The 14,916-nt window shown below is 41.1% G+C and overlaps 1 protein-coding gene and 1 pseudogene across 1 annotated transcript; both read left to right on the top strand.

Annotated features, from left to right (window-relative positions):
* Positions 1 to 244: 244 nt before the first annotated feature.
* Positions 245 to 11,642, top strand: COX7A2L (cytochrome c oxidase subunit 7A2 like). Its single transcript, XM_002757819.7, has 3 exons — positions 245 to 372; positions 8,833 to 8,964; positions 10,778 to 11,642. Exons 1-3 carry the CDS (start codon positions 301 to 303, stop codon positions 10,913 to 10,915), a joined length of 342 nt encoding a protein of 113 aa, XP_002757865.2. The 5' UTR covers positions 245 to 300; the 3' UTR covers positions 10,916 to 11,642.
* Positions 11,643 to 14,161: 2,519 nt separating this feature from the next.
* Positions 14,162 to 14,677, top strand: LOC144579315 (small ribosomal subunit protein eS27 pseudogene; annotated as a pseudogene).
* Positions 14,678 to 14,916: the final 239 nt, after the last annotated feature.

The raw sequence follows: 14,916 nt of genomic DNA on the forward strand, positions 1-14,916 counted from the left end.
TGGCACTGCCCAAATCTAATTGGGGGAAAAGAAGGAACTTCATATTTCCTACGGACTCTGCCACAGCACCTTTTCGTGCTCTCTTAGAGCTGGTTTTGCCTTTCGTGGTCTTGAGAACCCTGGCTTTTGGTTCCCCAATGTTGGTTAAGTGGGCAGGTTTTAAGTTAGGCGATCTTTGGGCAGCCCTAGTCCCGGCGCTGGGTCTTTGCGCTGAGTCTTGGGACCGCAGCCGGGGAGGTGGGGTCCTTCTCTGGGGCGGTCGCGCAGGCAGCCGATGCGGGAAACCGGAGTCCGGGCGTCATGTACTACAAATTTAGTGGCTTCACGCAGAAGTTGGCGGGAGCATGGGCTTCGGAGGCCTATAGCCCACAGGTACGAGTGGCTCCGTGCCAACTCGGACAGGAGAAATGGCGGTGCAAGCCTCGGCGACAGTCAGTCGCGGCGTTGGAGCCGGAGGAGGTTTCTGCCCATGGTTGAGTTTGTCTCATTTCTCCTTGCACCTCCCGGGGCCTCTCCACAGCAGCGTACGGTGGTCACTGAGGCTACTCTTTGTGTACCTGCTCACCTGGCGGGGTTGGCCTGGCGTGGAAGTTCGGTCTGGCCCACGGCAGAGGTCAAGGTGACCCCCGGGGGTTTTGCCTCTTCTAAAAGGAATGGATTGGTGGAGTCCCCAATGTGACCCGAGGTTAGGTCTTCTCCCTCTCTTTGAAGACATCTGGCCTTCGGCCTCCCAGTCGTCCCTTTGTCAGCCTGGGACAACATAATGAGACCCCGTTTCTAAAAACAAAAACAGAATTATTCTAATGTAGGATAAGAAGGACGGGAAGGAAGAGTTAGGGATTTATAACTGTTGAGCTTGTGATACGTCATGGTAGCAGATGGAGTTTAACAAACTTGGGTGCTTTTATCTCATAGGCAGTAGTAGAATCCGTTGGGTAGACTGCCCAGGAAGTTTATAGGGAAGAAAGGCTGGATCATAGTTACAGTATAGAAACATGAAGGGAGGGTGCAGAAGGAAAATGTGTTAGAAGAATATACAAGTGAGAAGGGAAACTAGTGTGTGTCACTGAAACCAAATTGGTAATGACTTGAAGGAATGGTCAGCAGTGTTACACTTATTTCTTTTACAGATTATGTGGGAAAATGGCCACTTCTGTCATCTGCTTTTGTGACGTGTATTCTTCAATGTATGGATCTTAAATATTACCGTTTGATGAGTTTCGACAAACCTATGCCACTGTATAACCACACCTCCCTCAGTATACGGAATGTTATATCATCCTAGGAAGTTGCCTTGTACACTCTTGGCAATCCCAGCCCCCTTCCTATTCTGACTTTTATCATCATAAATAGTTTTGCCCCTTTTTGAACTTCATGTAAATGGAACCAGCTCTTGCCCAAGCTGGAGTGCAATGGCAGAATCACAGAGTTCACTGTAGCCTTCCACTCCTTGGCTCAAGAAATCGTTCCGCTTTGGCTTCTGAAAATGATTGGATTACAGATGTGAGCCACCGTGTCTGGCTGCTAGCCTATTAAGAACATATTTTTGAGATGCATCCGTGTTGTACGTCTCAGTAGTTAATTCCTTTTATCCTCTTATTCTTCTGTGGGATTTCATTTTGTAAATATATCACAGTTTATTTTGTTGGTGCTAGTAGATGTTCTTTTATTTATTTATTTTTAAATATTTTTTGAGACGGGCTCTTGCTGTGTTGCACAGTCTGGTCTCGAACTCCTGGGCTCAAGCAGTCCTCCCACCTCAGCCTCCTGAGTGGCTGGGATTACAGATGTGTACCACCACACCTGGTTTATGTTCTTTTAATATATCTTTAGCATAATCTGGGTTTTGTTGCTTAGTAAGAAAAAAGTAAATTTTTCGACCAAAAATGCATATTGGAATAAAACTGGCACTCAGAGCAGAGATTGCCTTGAGATGAGTTTTATATAGATAGGGCTTTCAGATTTCTGGTACCTCTCTTGAATTGCGTTTCTCTTGAGAATTTGAACTTCTTAGTTACTTAAAGATTTCTTAAACTGTGTTGAAAAGAAGAGATATTGTGTAGGCTTCATGTGAATTGTAAATTTCAGAGTGATTGTGACAGGTGCCCTCCCAACTAGGTGCTCTGTCTTTGGTAATTAAGTGTACTTCATCTTTTTCCTTTCCTGGAAACATAAGGAAGATGTGTGTAACTTTTAATACTAAGTAAAGTGAATAACATGCATTAAATAACATAATATGGAAAAGGTAGTTCTGTAACAATAGCACAGGTAGAGATTTATGAGTCACCTTGACAGCAAGTAGTTGTTGGGATGGTATTTTCCAGTGGTTGAATGAAAAGCATCTTATTTATAATTCTGTGAACTTCGTCAAAAATGGAGGCCAGTAAGCACACAAACATGTTTAACATCTTTAGTTACTAGGGAAAAGCAAATCACAACCACAATGAGATACCATTTAATATCCACCAGAATGCCTAGAATAAAAAAGAGAGATGATAAGAAGTATTGATGAGGATGTAGAGAAACAAAACTTGTTATCGTCAGACTCAACTACTAAACGTGGTTAAGGTTGAATGGCTGTTAATGAATCTTGGAGGTGGGGCTTATTAAGCAGCTAAGAGATTCAGTATTAAAAAGTAAAGTATGTGATTTTTCTTGATCTATGATCCACTTATTTTTTATTTTGAGACAGGGTCTCTGTCGCTCAGGCTGGAGTGCAGTGGCATGATCACAGTTCACTACAGCCCTGTCGACCACCTGGACTCAAGTCATCCTCCCACCTCAGCTTCCTAAGTAGCTGGGACAATAGGTGTTCACCACTGCACCTGGCTAATTTTTTGATATTTTGTAGAAACAAGGTCTCACTCTATTGCTCAGGCTGATCTCGAATTCCTGAGTCAAGTGATCCTCCCACTTCAGCCTCCCAAAGTGGTAGGACCACAGGTGTGAGCCATCATGCCCCGCCTCTCCACTTATGTTAAGAACAGCTTTCAGTTGTTTTCTTAGTACTTTGGGAATTGTGGAGCTTCTGCTATCAAGTGCCAATTATCAGACTTTGTTTCTGAGATATTCAGACCTACATTGTGGTAAAGCTGTAGCCTTCTTTAGTTTATGTGAACGTTCTGCATTTATTTACTGAATGTGCTTTCTCTGCCAGTTGCTTTTCTAAGTCTTGGAATATAGGAGCAGTGAACAAGACATGCCAAAATCCTGTGCTCATGAAACTTCCATTGTAGTAGAGGGAGACACAATAAACAAAGTAAATGTTAGGTGGTGATAAGTACTGCGGAGAAAAATAAAGAGGGTAGATTGTTAGTAGGGTAAGGGGGAGGACATGCAGTTTTTGAAAGTGTGGTCAGAAAGATCTCACTGAGAAGGAGACTTATGGAGATGGGTAAAGATCTGAAGAAGGTGAGGGTATAAGCCATGTGGATGCCTGAAGAAGAGCATTCTACGCAGAGGGAACGTGGCTGTTCTGGGAGGTTTTAGGAGCTAGTTCAGTGGGCTGGGGAGGAGGAGGGGAATGAGAAGTGGAGCTAGGCTGGGGCACAGTGGCTCATGCCTGTAATCACAGTTCTTTGGGAGACTCAGGGTGGAGGATCTGTTTGAGCTAAGGAGTTTGAGACCAGCCAACATAGGGGTACCCTGTCTCTGAAAATTTTTTTAAAACAGTTAACTGGATGTGGTGCACACCTCTTCATCTCAGCTACGCAGGAGGCTGAGGTGGGAGGATTCCTTGAGCCTGGGAAGTTGAGGCTACAGTGAACTGTGATTGTATCACTGAACTCCAGCCTGGGTGACAGAGCAAGACCCTGTCTCAAAAAATAAAATGAAAAAATAAGAGGGGCTAAGAAGGGGATGCATTTTGTAGAGCTCTGAAAGTCATTATAAGATCTTTGGGTCTCACTCAATGAGATAGGCCTTTCAGAGGTTTTTTTTTTTTTTTTTTTTTAATTTTTTATTGGATTTTAGGTTTTGGGGTACATGAGCAGAGCATGCAAGACAGTTGCGTAGGTACACACATGGCAGTGTGCTTTGCTTTTCTTCTCCCCTTCACCCACATTTGGCATTTCTCCCCAGGCTATCCCTCCCCACCTCCCCCTCCCACTGGCCCTCCCCTTTTCCCCCCAATAGACCCCAGTGTTTAGTACTCCCCTTTCTGTGTCCATGTGTTCTCATTTTTCATCACCCGCCTGTGAGTGAGGATATGCGGTGTTTCATTTTCTGTTCTTGTGTCAGTTTGCTGAGGATGATGTTTTCCAGATTCATCCATGTCCCTACAAACGACACAAACTCATCATTTCTGATTGCTGCATAATATTCCATGGTGTATATGTGCCACATTTTTCCAATCCAGTCTATTATCAATGGGCATTTGGGTTGATTCCAGGTCTTTGCTATTGTAAACAGTGCTGCAATGAACATTCGTGTACATGTGTCCTTATAGTAGAACGATTTATAGTCTTTTGGATATATACCCAGTAATGGGATTGCTGGGTCAAATGGAATTTCTATTTCTAAGGCCTTGAGGAATCGCCACACTGTCTTCCACAATGGTTGAACTAATTTACACTCCTTTCAGAGGTTTTGAGCTGTCTAGTGACATCCTGTGTTTTAATGAGATCATCAGTTGCTGTATTAAGAGTAGATTTCACAGCAACAAATGAGTGGAAGCCAAGAGATCAGTTAGGAGGCTGTTGTAGAAATCCAGGGGCTTAGACTTGAGTGTGAATTGGTGGAGGTAGGTGAGAAGTAGTCAGATTCTGAATATATTTTGAAGGTAGAGCCAAAAGGATTTGCAGAGTATGAGGGAGAGGTGTCAAGAATATTTTCAAGGTTTTGGCTGGGTGTGGTGGTTCACGCCTGTAATCCCAGCACTTTGGGAGGCCAAGGTGGGTGGATAACCGGAGGTCAGGAGTTCAAGACCGGCCTGGCCAACATGGTGAAACCCCATCTCAACTAAAAATACAAAAATTAGCACTTCCCTCTAATTAGTGACTTGGGAGGCTGAGGCAGGAGAATAGCTTGAACCTGGCAGGTGGAGGTTTCAGTGAGCTGAGATTGCGCCACTGCACTCCAACCTGGGTAATAGAGTGAGACTCAGTCTCAAAAGAAAAAAAAAAGAATATTTTCAAGGTTTTGGCCTGAAAGGATGGCACTGTTGTGATGAGGAGGGACATGTTTGAGGCTCACAGTCCTTGCAGTCTTGGAGTAGGCAGAGGTGAAGAGATTTATGTGGCATCCTCTCCTGTAGATAAAGCTTCCTGATCATTTCCACACTTGAGAAGCCGACTGTTAGTGATCCAGCTGCCTTTTTGTTAGGAATGTTGGCCGGGCACGGTGGCTCAAGCCTGTAATCCCAGCACTTTGGGAGGCCGAGGCGGGTGGATCACGAGGTCAAGAGATCGAGACCATCCTGGTCAACATGGTGAAACCCCGTCTCTACTAAAAATACAAAAAATTAGCTGGGCATGGTGGCGCGTGCCTGTAATCCCAGCTACTCAGGAGGCTGAGGCAGGAGAATTGCCTGAACCCAGGAGGCGGAGGTTGTGGTGAGCCGAGATCACGCCATTGCACTCCAGCCTGGGTAACAAGAGCGAAACTCTGTCTCAAAAAAAATGTTAGGAATGTTGATTACCTTTTCCTGTGGGACCAAAACTGCAGAGTTTTGGGAATTGTGGAGCTTTTGCTATCAAGTGCCAATTTTGTAGAGCTCTGAAAATAAAAACGTAAGTTTGAATCCCATCTTTCTTAAGGGCTCTCTGAGCATTGTTTTAATCACCTGTAACATGGACTGATAATACCTCGTTTACAGGGTTGTTCCGAAGATTAAATTTAGCAGAGTGAGACCCTGCCTCAAAAAAAAGAAGAGTAAATTTGATAGTTACAAAGACTGTGGAAGCCTGAAAAACTTATTGTTATAAATGAAACAGGATGAGGTTGGGCCTGGTGGCTTACATCTGTAATCCCAGCACTTTGAAGGCTGAGGTGGGAGGATTGCTGGAGCCCAAGAGTTCAAGACAAGCCTAGGCCATGTAGCCAGACCTGCTACGAAAAATTAAAAATTTAGCCAGGTGTGGTGACATTTTTCTATAGTCCCAGTTACTCAGGGGGCTGAAGTGGGAGGTGGAGATACTTGGGGGTTTGAGCCTGGGAGGTGGAGGCTGCAGTGAGCCAGGATCACCCTACTGCACTCCAGCTTGGGCGACAAAGCAAGAGCCTGGCTCAAGGGGGAAAACAAAGCATAATGGGCCAGGTGTGGTGGCTCACATCTGTTATTCCAGCACTTTGGAAGGCCAAGGTGGGTGGATCACCTTAGGTTAAGAGTTCGAGACCACGCTGGCCATTATGGCAAATTCCCGTCTCTATGAAAAATTAAAAAATTAGCTGGGCATGGTGGCGCGCACCCATTGTCCCAGCTACTCAGGAGGCTGAGACAGGAGAGTGGCTTGAACCCGGGAGGCAGAGGTTGCAGTGAGCTGAGATTGTTCCGCTCTACTCTAGCCAGGGCAACAGAGCGAGACTCTGTCTTAAAAAAGAAAAAGTAAGATTTTACACTGTGAGTATAACGTTATTAAACCTGAATAAACATTGGAGGAAAATGTACAGTTTATAACAATTGATGGGATAAGATAATGAGATTATAGGTAACTTAAATTCTATAAACTTTTGCAATATAAAGGAAGTATGGAATTAATTTAAAATTAAGATGGTTCATTTGCCTGTTTTCAGATGATATTGTTCAAAAACTTTGCTGTAGTTTTGAATCACTGAATGGTTGGATAAAACAAATAGAATCCCTTAAAAAAATACTCTCACATTAGTCCTGTCAAAACGTAAATTTACTTTCAAACCATTTTTGGAGATCCTTGGTAGAAAGGGCTTTTACATTTTTGCATTCAAGGAGAAATGATCATTTCGAGGAGAAAATGTGGTGTGCTCACAGAATGATATAAAGGAGTATCTGACATTCATCCAGTTCAAACCACGATTCTTGTTAGCCTTTTTTATCTCTAGAGCCTCTGTTTTCCCTCGCTGACGCCCGAGTCTCTGTTCTGAATGTGTTATATTTCTAAATATAGGCCAACATCTTACTCACCAAACTTTCTCTTTAAATGGGTTGTTGTTTTCAAGCAGTAGTTGATGGGAGGGTGGGGTGTTAACTGTGGAATACTTAAAAGCCAGGGCTTTGGACTTGAGAAAGGCTTGAGTTTGAAAACTTGACTTGCTTTTTGCTATTTGATAAGTCAAGTTATTCTCTCTCCAGCGTTTTCCTCTGCAAAATGGGAATAGTAATATCTTCATAGGGTTGCTGTCAGAATTAAGTGAGGTAATGCATGTGAAATGTTTAACATGATACACTTTACAAGGGTTAAATAGATACTAGCTGCTGCTGATTCGTAACATTAATATTCACGGTGGCCGAGGTTGTGGCTATCTTATTCATTGTGTATTTCTAGTATAAAGTAAGTGATCAGTAATGTTGAATGAATGAATACATGACAGAAAACAGGCCATGGTTCATTGCCATTTACTGTACTGTGTCAGAAGAAATAGAAGCCAAGTTTACTTTAATGCTTTTTGTATTGACATGATCATCTAATGCTTGCCTTGTGGGAGTAGCATTGAGGTTTTCAATATCTAATCTTTATAATAGGCCCTGTCAATTACAGGTAAATTTAGATTTCTTGGAGACAAGAATCAGCGGACTGATGACTATATTTGGGCAAGAGGTTTCCTTCTTTGTCTGTAAAAGGAAAAGGCTGGTATTGAATTCTGCTTTCTGACTTTAAATTTTAATTTTTCTTAGTTAAACTGTAATATAAAAGGATGATTTTTATTGGTTTATAACTCTTAGCTTCTTATTTTAATTTGCAGGTTATTTTGGATCACTCTGTATATATGTCACTGTAGGTTTACTCCTTTCAGATGAAAAACCAGAGCTCCCCGCCACCTTGTTTTTAAGCAACTGTATTGAGATATAATTTGCATAGCATGCAATTTGCGCATTTAAAGGGTACAATTCAGGGTTTTTTAGTATATTCACAGATATATGCAACTCCCACCACAGTTAATTTTAGAGCATTTTAATCACCTCAAAAAGAAACCTGTGTACCTTTTAACTATTACCTCCCTAGCCTCCAGGCCTTACCAGAAGCAACATCAATCTATGCTCTGTATCTTCTGTCTCTATGGTTCCCCCTTCTAGACTTTCCTATGAATGGAGTCATACAATATGTGGTCTTTGTGGCTGGTTTCTTTGACTCGGCATAATGTTTTAAAGGCTTATCCATGTTGTAGCATGTGTCAGTACTCCCTCCTGCTCCACCTCGTTTAAATTTTTACTATATGTGTTCTCTATTTATGGTTTCTTTATGCTGAAAAGTTAACTTCAAAAATTTTTTTTGTTCTGATTTTGTTTCTGGTCCTGGAAGGCAAGTTTTGTTTGTTTTAAACCACTAAGGCTGTTCTACATTGAATTTTTCTTTATTGTGTGTCTGGAAAAGTTTCTGAAGCCTGCTCTAGGGGCAGACAGATCCCCCATGAAAGCTAATGAAAGGTTCATAACAGATTATAAATGTTTTACTGGTTTGCTAAGAAGACAGACATACTAGGTATTTCTGGAAGCCCAGACTGGACCTTTGTTGTCGTCCCCCCGATCCCCACCTGCCCCCTGTAATCATAATGATAGGGGGTTCTTTAGTGGATTTGCTCTGGGAAAGTTGGAGAGAGACTGACTTCCTGTCTCGTGGTTGAATGGCTGCCTTCACTATTTCACAGAACCTGCTCAGACATGCTTTCAACTTGCCATTTTCCTTTTTTTCCCTACAGGGATTAAAGCCTGTGGTTCCCACAGAAGCACCACCTATCATATTTGCCACACCAACTAAACTGACCTCCGATTCCACAGTGTATGATTATGCTGGGAAAAACAGAGTTCCAGAGTTGCAGAAGTTTTTCCAGGTGAGGGAAGATATTCTAGATAACAGAGAAGCCTGTGAAATAAATACGCTTAAAAAATCCCTTATGAAACTAAATCTTAATCTAGTTTACTACCCAACCTCCTCCTTTTTCTTTAAGTAGTATTCTCTTGATTTTAGTTTGAGCCATAACTGAATAGAACTTTATATAGATAAATATTTTATATAGATAGATACTGATAAAAGAGGGGAGGGTGGTTACTTTCCTCATTAGTATTTAAGGGTATGAGGGTTTTGAAATGGCATGAATAGCACTTGATCATTTATCGCATAGAAGAAGCAATAGCCTGTATAACTGAATAGCTCAACATTTACATATTTGGCTTTGTGACACATGCAGTGACTTGGCAGTGAGTTTTTTCCTAATTGTTTTTGCTTGCTTGATATTAACATTCACTAAGCTGTTGCTGAAAGTAGAGGAGGAGCTTATGGGTTTGCAGATCAACAGAGAAGCCAGAATCGGAATTTAAAATACTATTAATCTACCTGCAAATTCTTGAGAAGTTAGTGACCTGACTCAAAAGTATGTCCAGATTCAGACCCATCTTGAGGATAGAGCACTTTTGTTTTGATCAGTTTAATTTCCTTTTATCTGATAAGTAAGGTTTGAGAGAGCATTTGGGATCTCAGGGTGCAGTGGAGAGGGATTTTGGATACTGCAAAATTTGAGTTAAACAGGCCAGGTACGGTGGCTCACTTCTGCAGTCCCAGCACTTTGGGAGGCCAAGGTAGGAGGATTGCTTGATCAGCCTGGGCAGCATAACGAGACCCTGTCTCTACAAAAAAATTAGCTAAGTGTGTTATGTGTCTGTATTCCCAGCTACTCCAGAGGCTGAGGTGGGAGGATCACTTCCAGGATTTTGAGGCTGTAGTGAGCTATGATTGAGCCACTGCATTGCAGCCTGGATAACAGAGTGAGACCCAGTCTCTAAAATGATGATGATGATGATTTAAATATCTCATGGAATTTGGTTATTAAATGGGTTTAACTGTGTGATGGAAAGAAAACAGGTCAAATACAAAATGGACTTATATCTTATTAATTGACTTGATATACTCTGACCTTATCCACTCATGATCAGAAGCCAAACTAAATGGAGAAAGTTTTTTGTGCCTGCACCTCTTTTTTTCATTTTAAAGACAGAATGGAGACCATTTCTTGTGTCTGCACCTCTTTTTTTCTTTTTTAAGACAGAGTCTTACTCTGTCACCCAGGCTGGAGTCCATTGGCACACTCACAGCTCACTGAAGCCTTGAACTCTTGGGCTCAAGCGATCCTCCCATCTCAGCTTCCCTAATAGCTGGGACTACAGGCATGTACTACCGTAGCCGGCTAATTTTAGTTATTTTGTAGAGACAGTTTCAGCATGTTGCCCAGGCTGACATTAAACTCCTGGGCTCAAGCCATCTGCCTGCCTCTGCCTCCCAAAGTGCTGGGATTATAGGTGTGAGCCACTGTGCCCAGCCTCTCCTGCACTTCTTTGTTAGCTACTGATTACCTTTGCCTTTTAAAAAATTCACCAGTCCTCCAGTTAAGCAATAAATGTCAGACATTTGGAATTTTTTGCATGCATTTCCCTGTGGCAGCATTCTGGGGAATGACTTTGGATTTACAAGCTTTAGCTACATTTATAGGAACATCTACTAGTGTTTCAGTTAGCATTCTGTGTGTTAGGGATTTTCCCACTGTCACGTGTTGATGAATTAGTTACAGGGAAAACAAATTTGTTTTTTAAGAATAAAATTGTAAAATGCTTTTCTTCTCAACCATGCCCTTGTTAATTCTTTCTTTCAAGAAAGCTGACAGTGTGCCCATCTACCTGAAACGAGGCCTGCCTGACCAAATGCTTTACCGGACCACCATGGCGCTGACTGTGGGAGGGACCATCTACTGCCTGATTGCCCTCTACATGGCTGCGCAGCCCAAAAAATGAGTTAGGCTGCAGAGGACTGGTTTGTTTTTTTGGCATAAACCCTTTGAATTTCCTTTTTCCTTTTTTTTTTTTTTTTAACTTGGATGGCTTAACATTTTTAAAAATGCAAGAAAAATAGGAAGATATGAAGACGATATTTTGGTTTGTTTATTGAATACATATGGCTTGTCAGAGCTCATTCCACAGTTAAAGCCATTGTTTAAAGAAATGGTGCTGTGCTCTGTGTTTGTGCTCCTGATTTCCCTGGAGGTTCTGGATGAAAGTTGCACACAGACTCATTAATGTCAGTCTGTGCCTCAGGGACTTGAGGTTGCGTTTTTGAGCATGGGGTGCAGAAGCCTTTCTGGATTTGGATGTGGCTGTGGAAAGAATACAGAAGCCAAGGCCATGTGCATAAAATGAGGGGTTCAAGTTAGTAGTCACCTCGGGGACTTTTTCCATTTTGCAGTAAGATGTTAAAAGAAATTATTTGTAACGTGCCTCTGTTCATTGGGCAGTTCATTTCAAAGGGTTATTTGCCTCATCTCCTATTTTCAGTGAAATCTTACGTGTAATTGTGTATATTTATTCCACCATGGGAACAGAGAACACCTGCTTAGGTTGCACTTTAGACTGGTGTCTGTTTTATTAATACAGCTTTGCCACAAATTCTCCTTTATCTTTTAAAAATGTTATAGCTTTAAATTATGACTTATTTTGACTGTGGAATAAATACATGAATGAAAAATTTTAAGTTTGAAGTTCTTTAAATGACCTTTCAGAGTAGTTTCACAACACCAGCAGCATCTTAAACCTGAGTCTAATTTCTTTCTTGTTAATTAGGCATCAGATAATCTTTACAAAATGGTTCCTAAAAGTCTAGTAATAGGAGTCTAATGGCATATTGATGATTACCATATGGTTCCTTATAAAAACCTGCCTGCCACTTAGTGAAATGTGCCTGTAACTCAGTTCATTTAGACACACATTTCCTTTGCTGTCATGATTAGTAGGCTTTACTTCTTACCCTATATTAATTTTGAAAAAATGGTGGAGTTTTATTATATATAAAGGGATGATCTGTATCTTAACATAGCACAGAACAGTGACCTCTTGCTCAGGATAAAATACAGTGATTGAAAATACTCAGTAGTAGCCTTGCAAGAATATATATATATCTTTCTGTGCCAAGTCTAAATTTTATTATTCTCTGGTATTTCCCCCAAGTTTTTATTTTGAAAAATTTCAGATTACAGAAAGACTAAGCACAGCACAACATACACCCGTGTGTCCTTCACTTGGATTAGTAGTTACCAGTATTTGGCACCTTTGCTTTTTCTTGTTCTCCCACACAGGCACACACAATGTATATATGCACACACACTTGGTTTTTGTTGAATCATTTAAGATTGTTTTGGAATTATGATAAATCAGCCATAAATACTTTAGCAAGTACCTCCTGAGTAAGGACATGTGTTCCTTTATAACCATAATCCAGTTGTCAGACTCAATGAAATTAACAATACTACCATCTAATATATAGTTTATTTTCAAATTTCCCCAGGTGTTCCAATAATGAGTTCTTTATAGTTGTGTTTTTTAAAATAACATCTTTATTGTGATATAATTTACATACTGTACAGTTCACCTAAAATGTACAATTCATTGGTTTTTACTGTATTTGGAGTTGTACAGACATAACTAGCATCAATTTTAGAACACATCACCCTAATAAGAAACCCTGTGCCCATTAGCAATCACTTGCCTTTCCTCCCACCACCCCAACTCTCACCTCCAAGGCCAAAGCAAGCACTCATCTACTTTCAGTTTCAATTTGTCTTTCCTGGATATTTCATATCAATAGAACCATGATGTGTGAGGTGTGTGACTGGCTTCTCTCAGTGTAATGTTTTCAAGGCTCATCCATGTTGTGGCATGGATTGATACTTTACTCTTTTTTATGGCTGAATAGTATTTAGTTGAATGGATATACCACATTTTGTTTTATCTACTCTTCTATGGATTGACATTTGGGTTCTTTCCACTTTGGGACTGTTATGAATAATGCTGCTATGAGCAATAGTGAACAAGTTTTTGCGTGGACATATGTTTTCGTTTCTCTTGGGTGTATGCCTAGGAGTGGAGTTGCTGGGTCAAATGGTAACTCTTGTATTTAACATTTTGAGGAACTGCTGGACTGTTTCCAACTCACTTGTACCATTTAACATTTTCACCAGCAGATGTAGTTCATTTTTGGTTTTGTTTTGGGTCCAGGATACAGCCAAGGATCATACGTTGCATTTAGTTGTTGTGACTCTTTTTATCCAGAATAGTTAGTCCCCTGTGCCCTTTCTGATAGTGACCTATTTGAAGAGTCCAGGCAGGTTGTTTTGTAGGATATTCCTCAACTTGGATTTGTCTGATTGTCTCATTGGTGGTTTCAGGTTAAACATTTTTGTCAGGAATTCTTTATAGGTGATACAGTGTCCTGATGATGTCAGGTGGCACTTGTTACCAGTTTGTCCCATTACTGGTGATTTGAAGTTGTGTCTGCCAGATTTCTCCCTTGTCAAGTTGATACCCTTTCCCCTTTGCAATTAGCAAGTAGCCTGAGGGGTGGTATTTGAGACTAGGAATATCCTGTCCTTAGTAGGTTTGCACTCTGTGTTCATTGGTCAATCCTGACTGAATTACTACTAACGTAGTTGTAAAGTGATTTTCTGTTGTCATTCCTTCTACATTCTTGGCATTTCTGTGAAGATGAGCCTTTAAGGAAATTTGTAATTTCCTCATTTGATGTGTAATAACCATCTTTGCCATTACTCATTTCAGTGCTCAAATGTGGCTTCTGTGTTCTGTGAGCAACTCCTATCAGTCTTTAGCACTTCCCTACTTTGTGACAGACAAGACGGCTTCCATGTTGAACTTGTGTTTTCCCTACCTCAGTTTTCTCTGTTTATTTTCAGATATATTCTGTGAATATATACATAGGTGGATTTTCTTTGCCTGTTTTATTTTTGCCTAAATGGTAGGTAGATACCTTCCAATTCTCACTTGAACTTGTTCTGTCTCATTTTTCTACACTGGATTTTATTTTATGAATGTACCGTAGTTAGTCTCTATTTGAAGGGTATTCAGTTTAAAATTTTTTGCTTTTATAAATACGACTTTCATGCATAGTCTTTAGATGTTATTTAACATAATGTTGACTATAGGATCATTTCTAGCTGTGAGATTTAGCAGGTAAAGGGGATGTGCATTTCCAATTTCAATAGTGCTATTCCTTACTAAAAAAAATGATGCTGGTTTACATTCCTATCTAGCAGTTTTGAAAGTGCCTAGTTCTTTTCATCTTTGTCTACATAAAATATTACCCCTTTCTGGCGGTGACGACCTACCCACAAGAACATGCCTCTCGCAAAGGATCTCATTCATCTATCTTCAGAAGAGGAGAAGAGGAAACACAAGAAGAAACGCCTGGTGCAGAGCCCCAATCCCTGCATCATGGATGTGAAGTGCCCAGGATGCTATAAAATCACCATGGTCTTTAGCCAGGCACTAACGGTAGTTTTGCGTGTTGGCTGCTCCAGTGTCCTCTGCCAGCCTACAGGAGGAAAAGCAAGGCTTACAGAAGGGTATTCCTTCAGGAGGAAGCAGAACTAAAAGCACTCTGAATCAAGGTGAGTGGGAAAACATCTCTATAAACACGTTTTGGCTAAAGGAAGAAAAAATTACCAGACTTTTTTATCTTTGCCAGTCCTCTAAGTAGTAACATTTCTTTGTGGTTTAAATTGCCTTAGTAGGCCCGGCGCCATGGCTCACACCTATAATTCCAGCACATTGGGAGGCTGAGGCGGGCAGAACACTTCAGCTCAGGAGTTCAAGACCAGCCTGGGCAACATGGTGAAACCCTGTCCCTATAAAAATACCAAAAGGATTGAGGCAGGAGAATTGCTTGAGCCCAGGAGATCAAAGCTGCAGTGGCTGAGATTGCGCCACTGCATTTCAGCCTGGGCGACAGA

This window comes from Callithrix jacchus, chromosome 14, assembly GCF_049354715.1.
Source record: "Callithrix jacchus isolate 240 chromosome 14, calJac240_pri, whole genome shotgun sequence".
In the NCBI taxonomy this organism is placed as follows: Eukaryota; Metazoa; Chordata; class Mammalia; order Primates; family Cebidae; genus Callithrix; species Callithrix jacchus.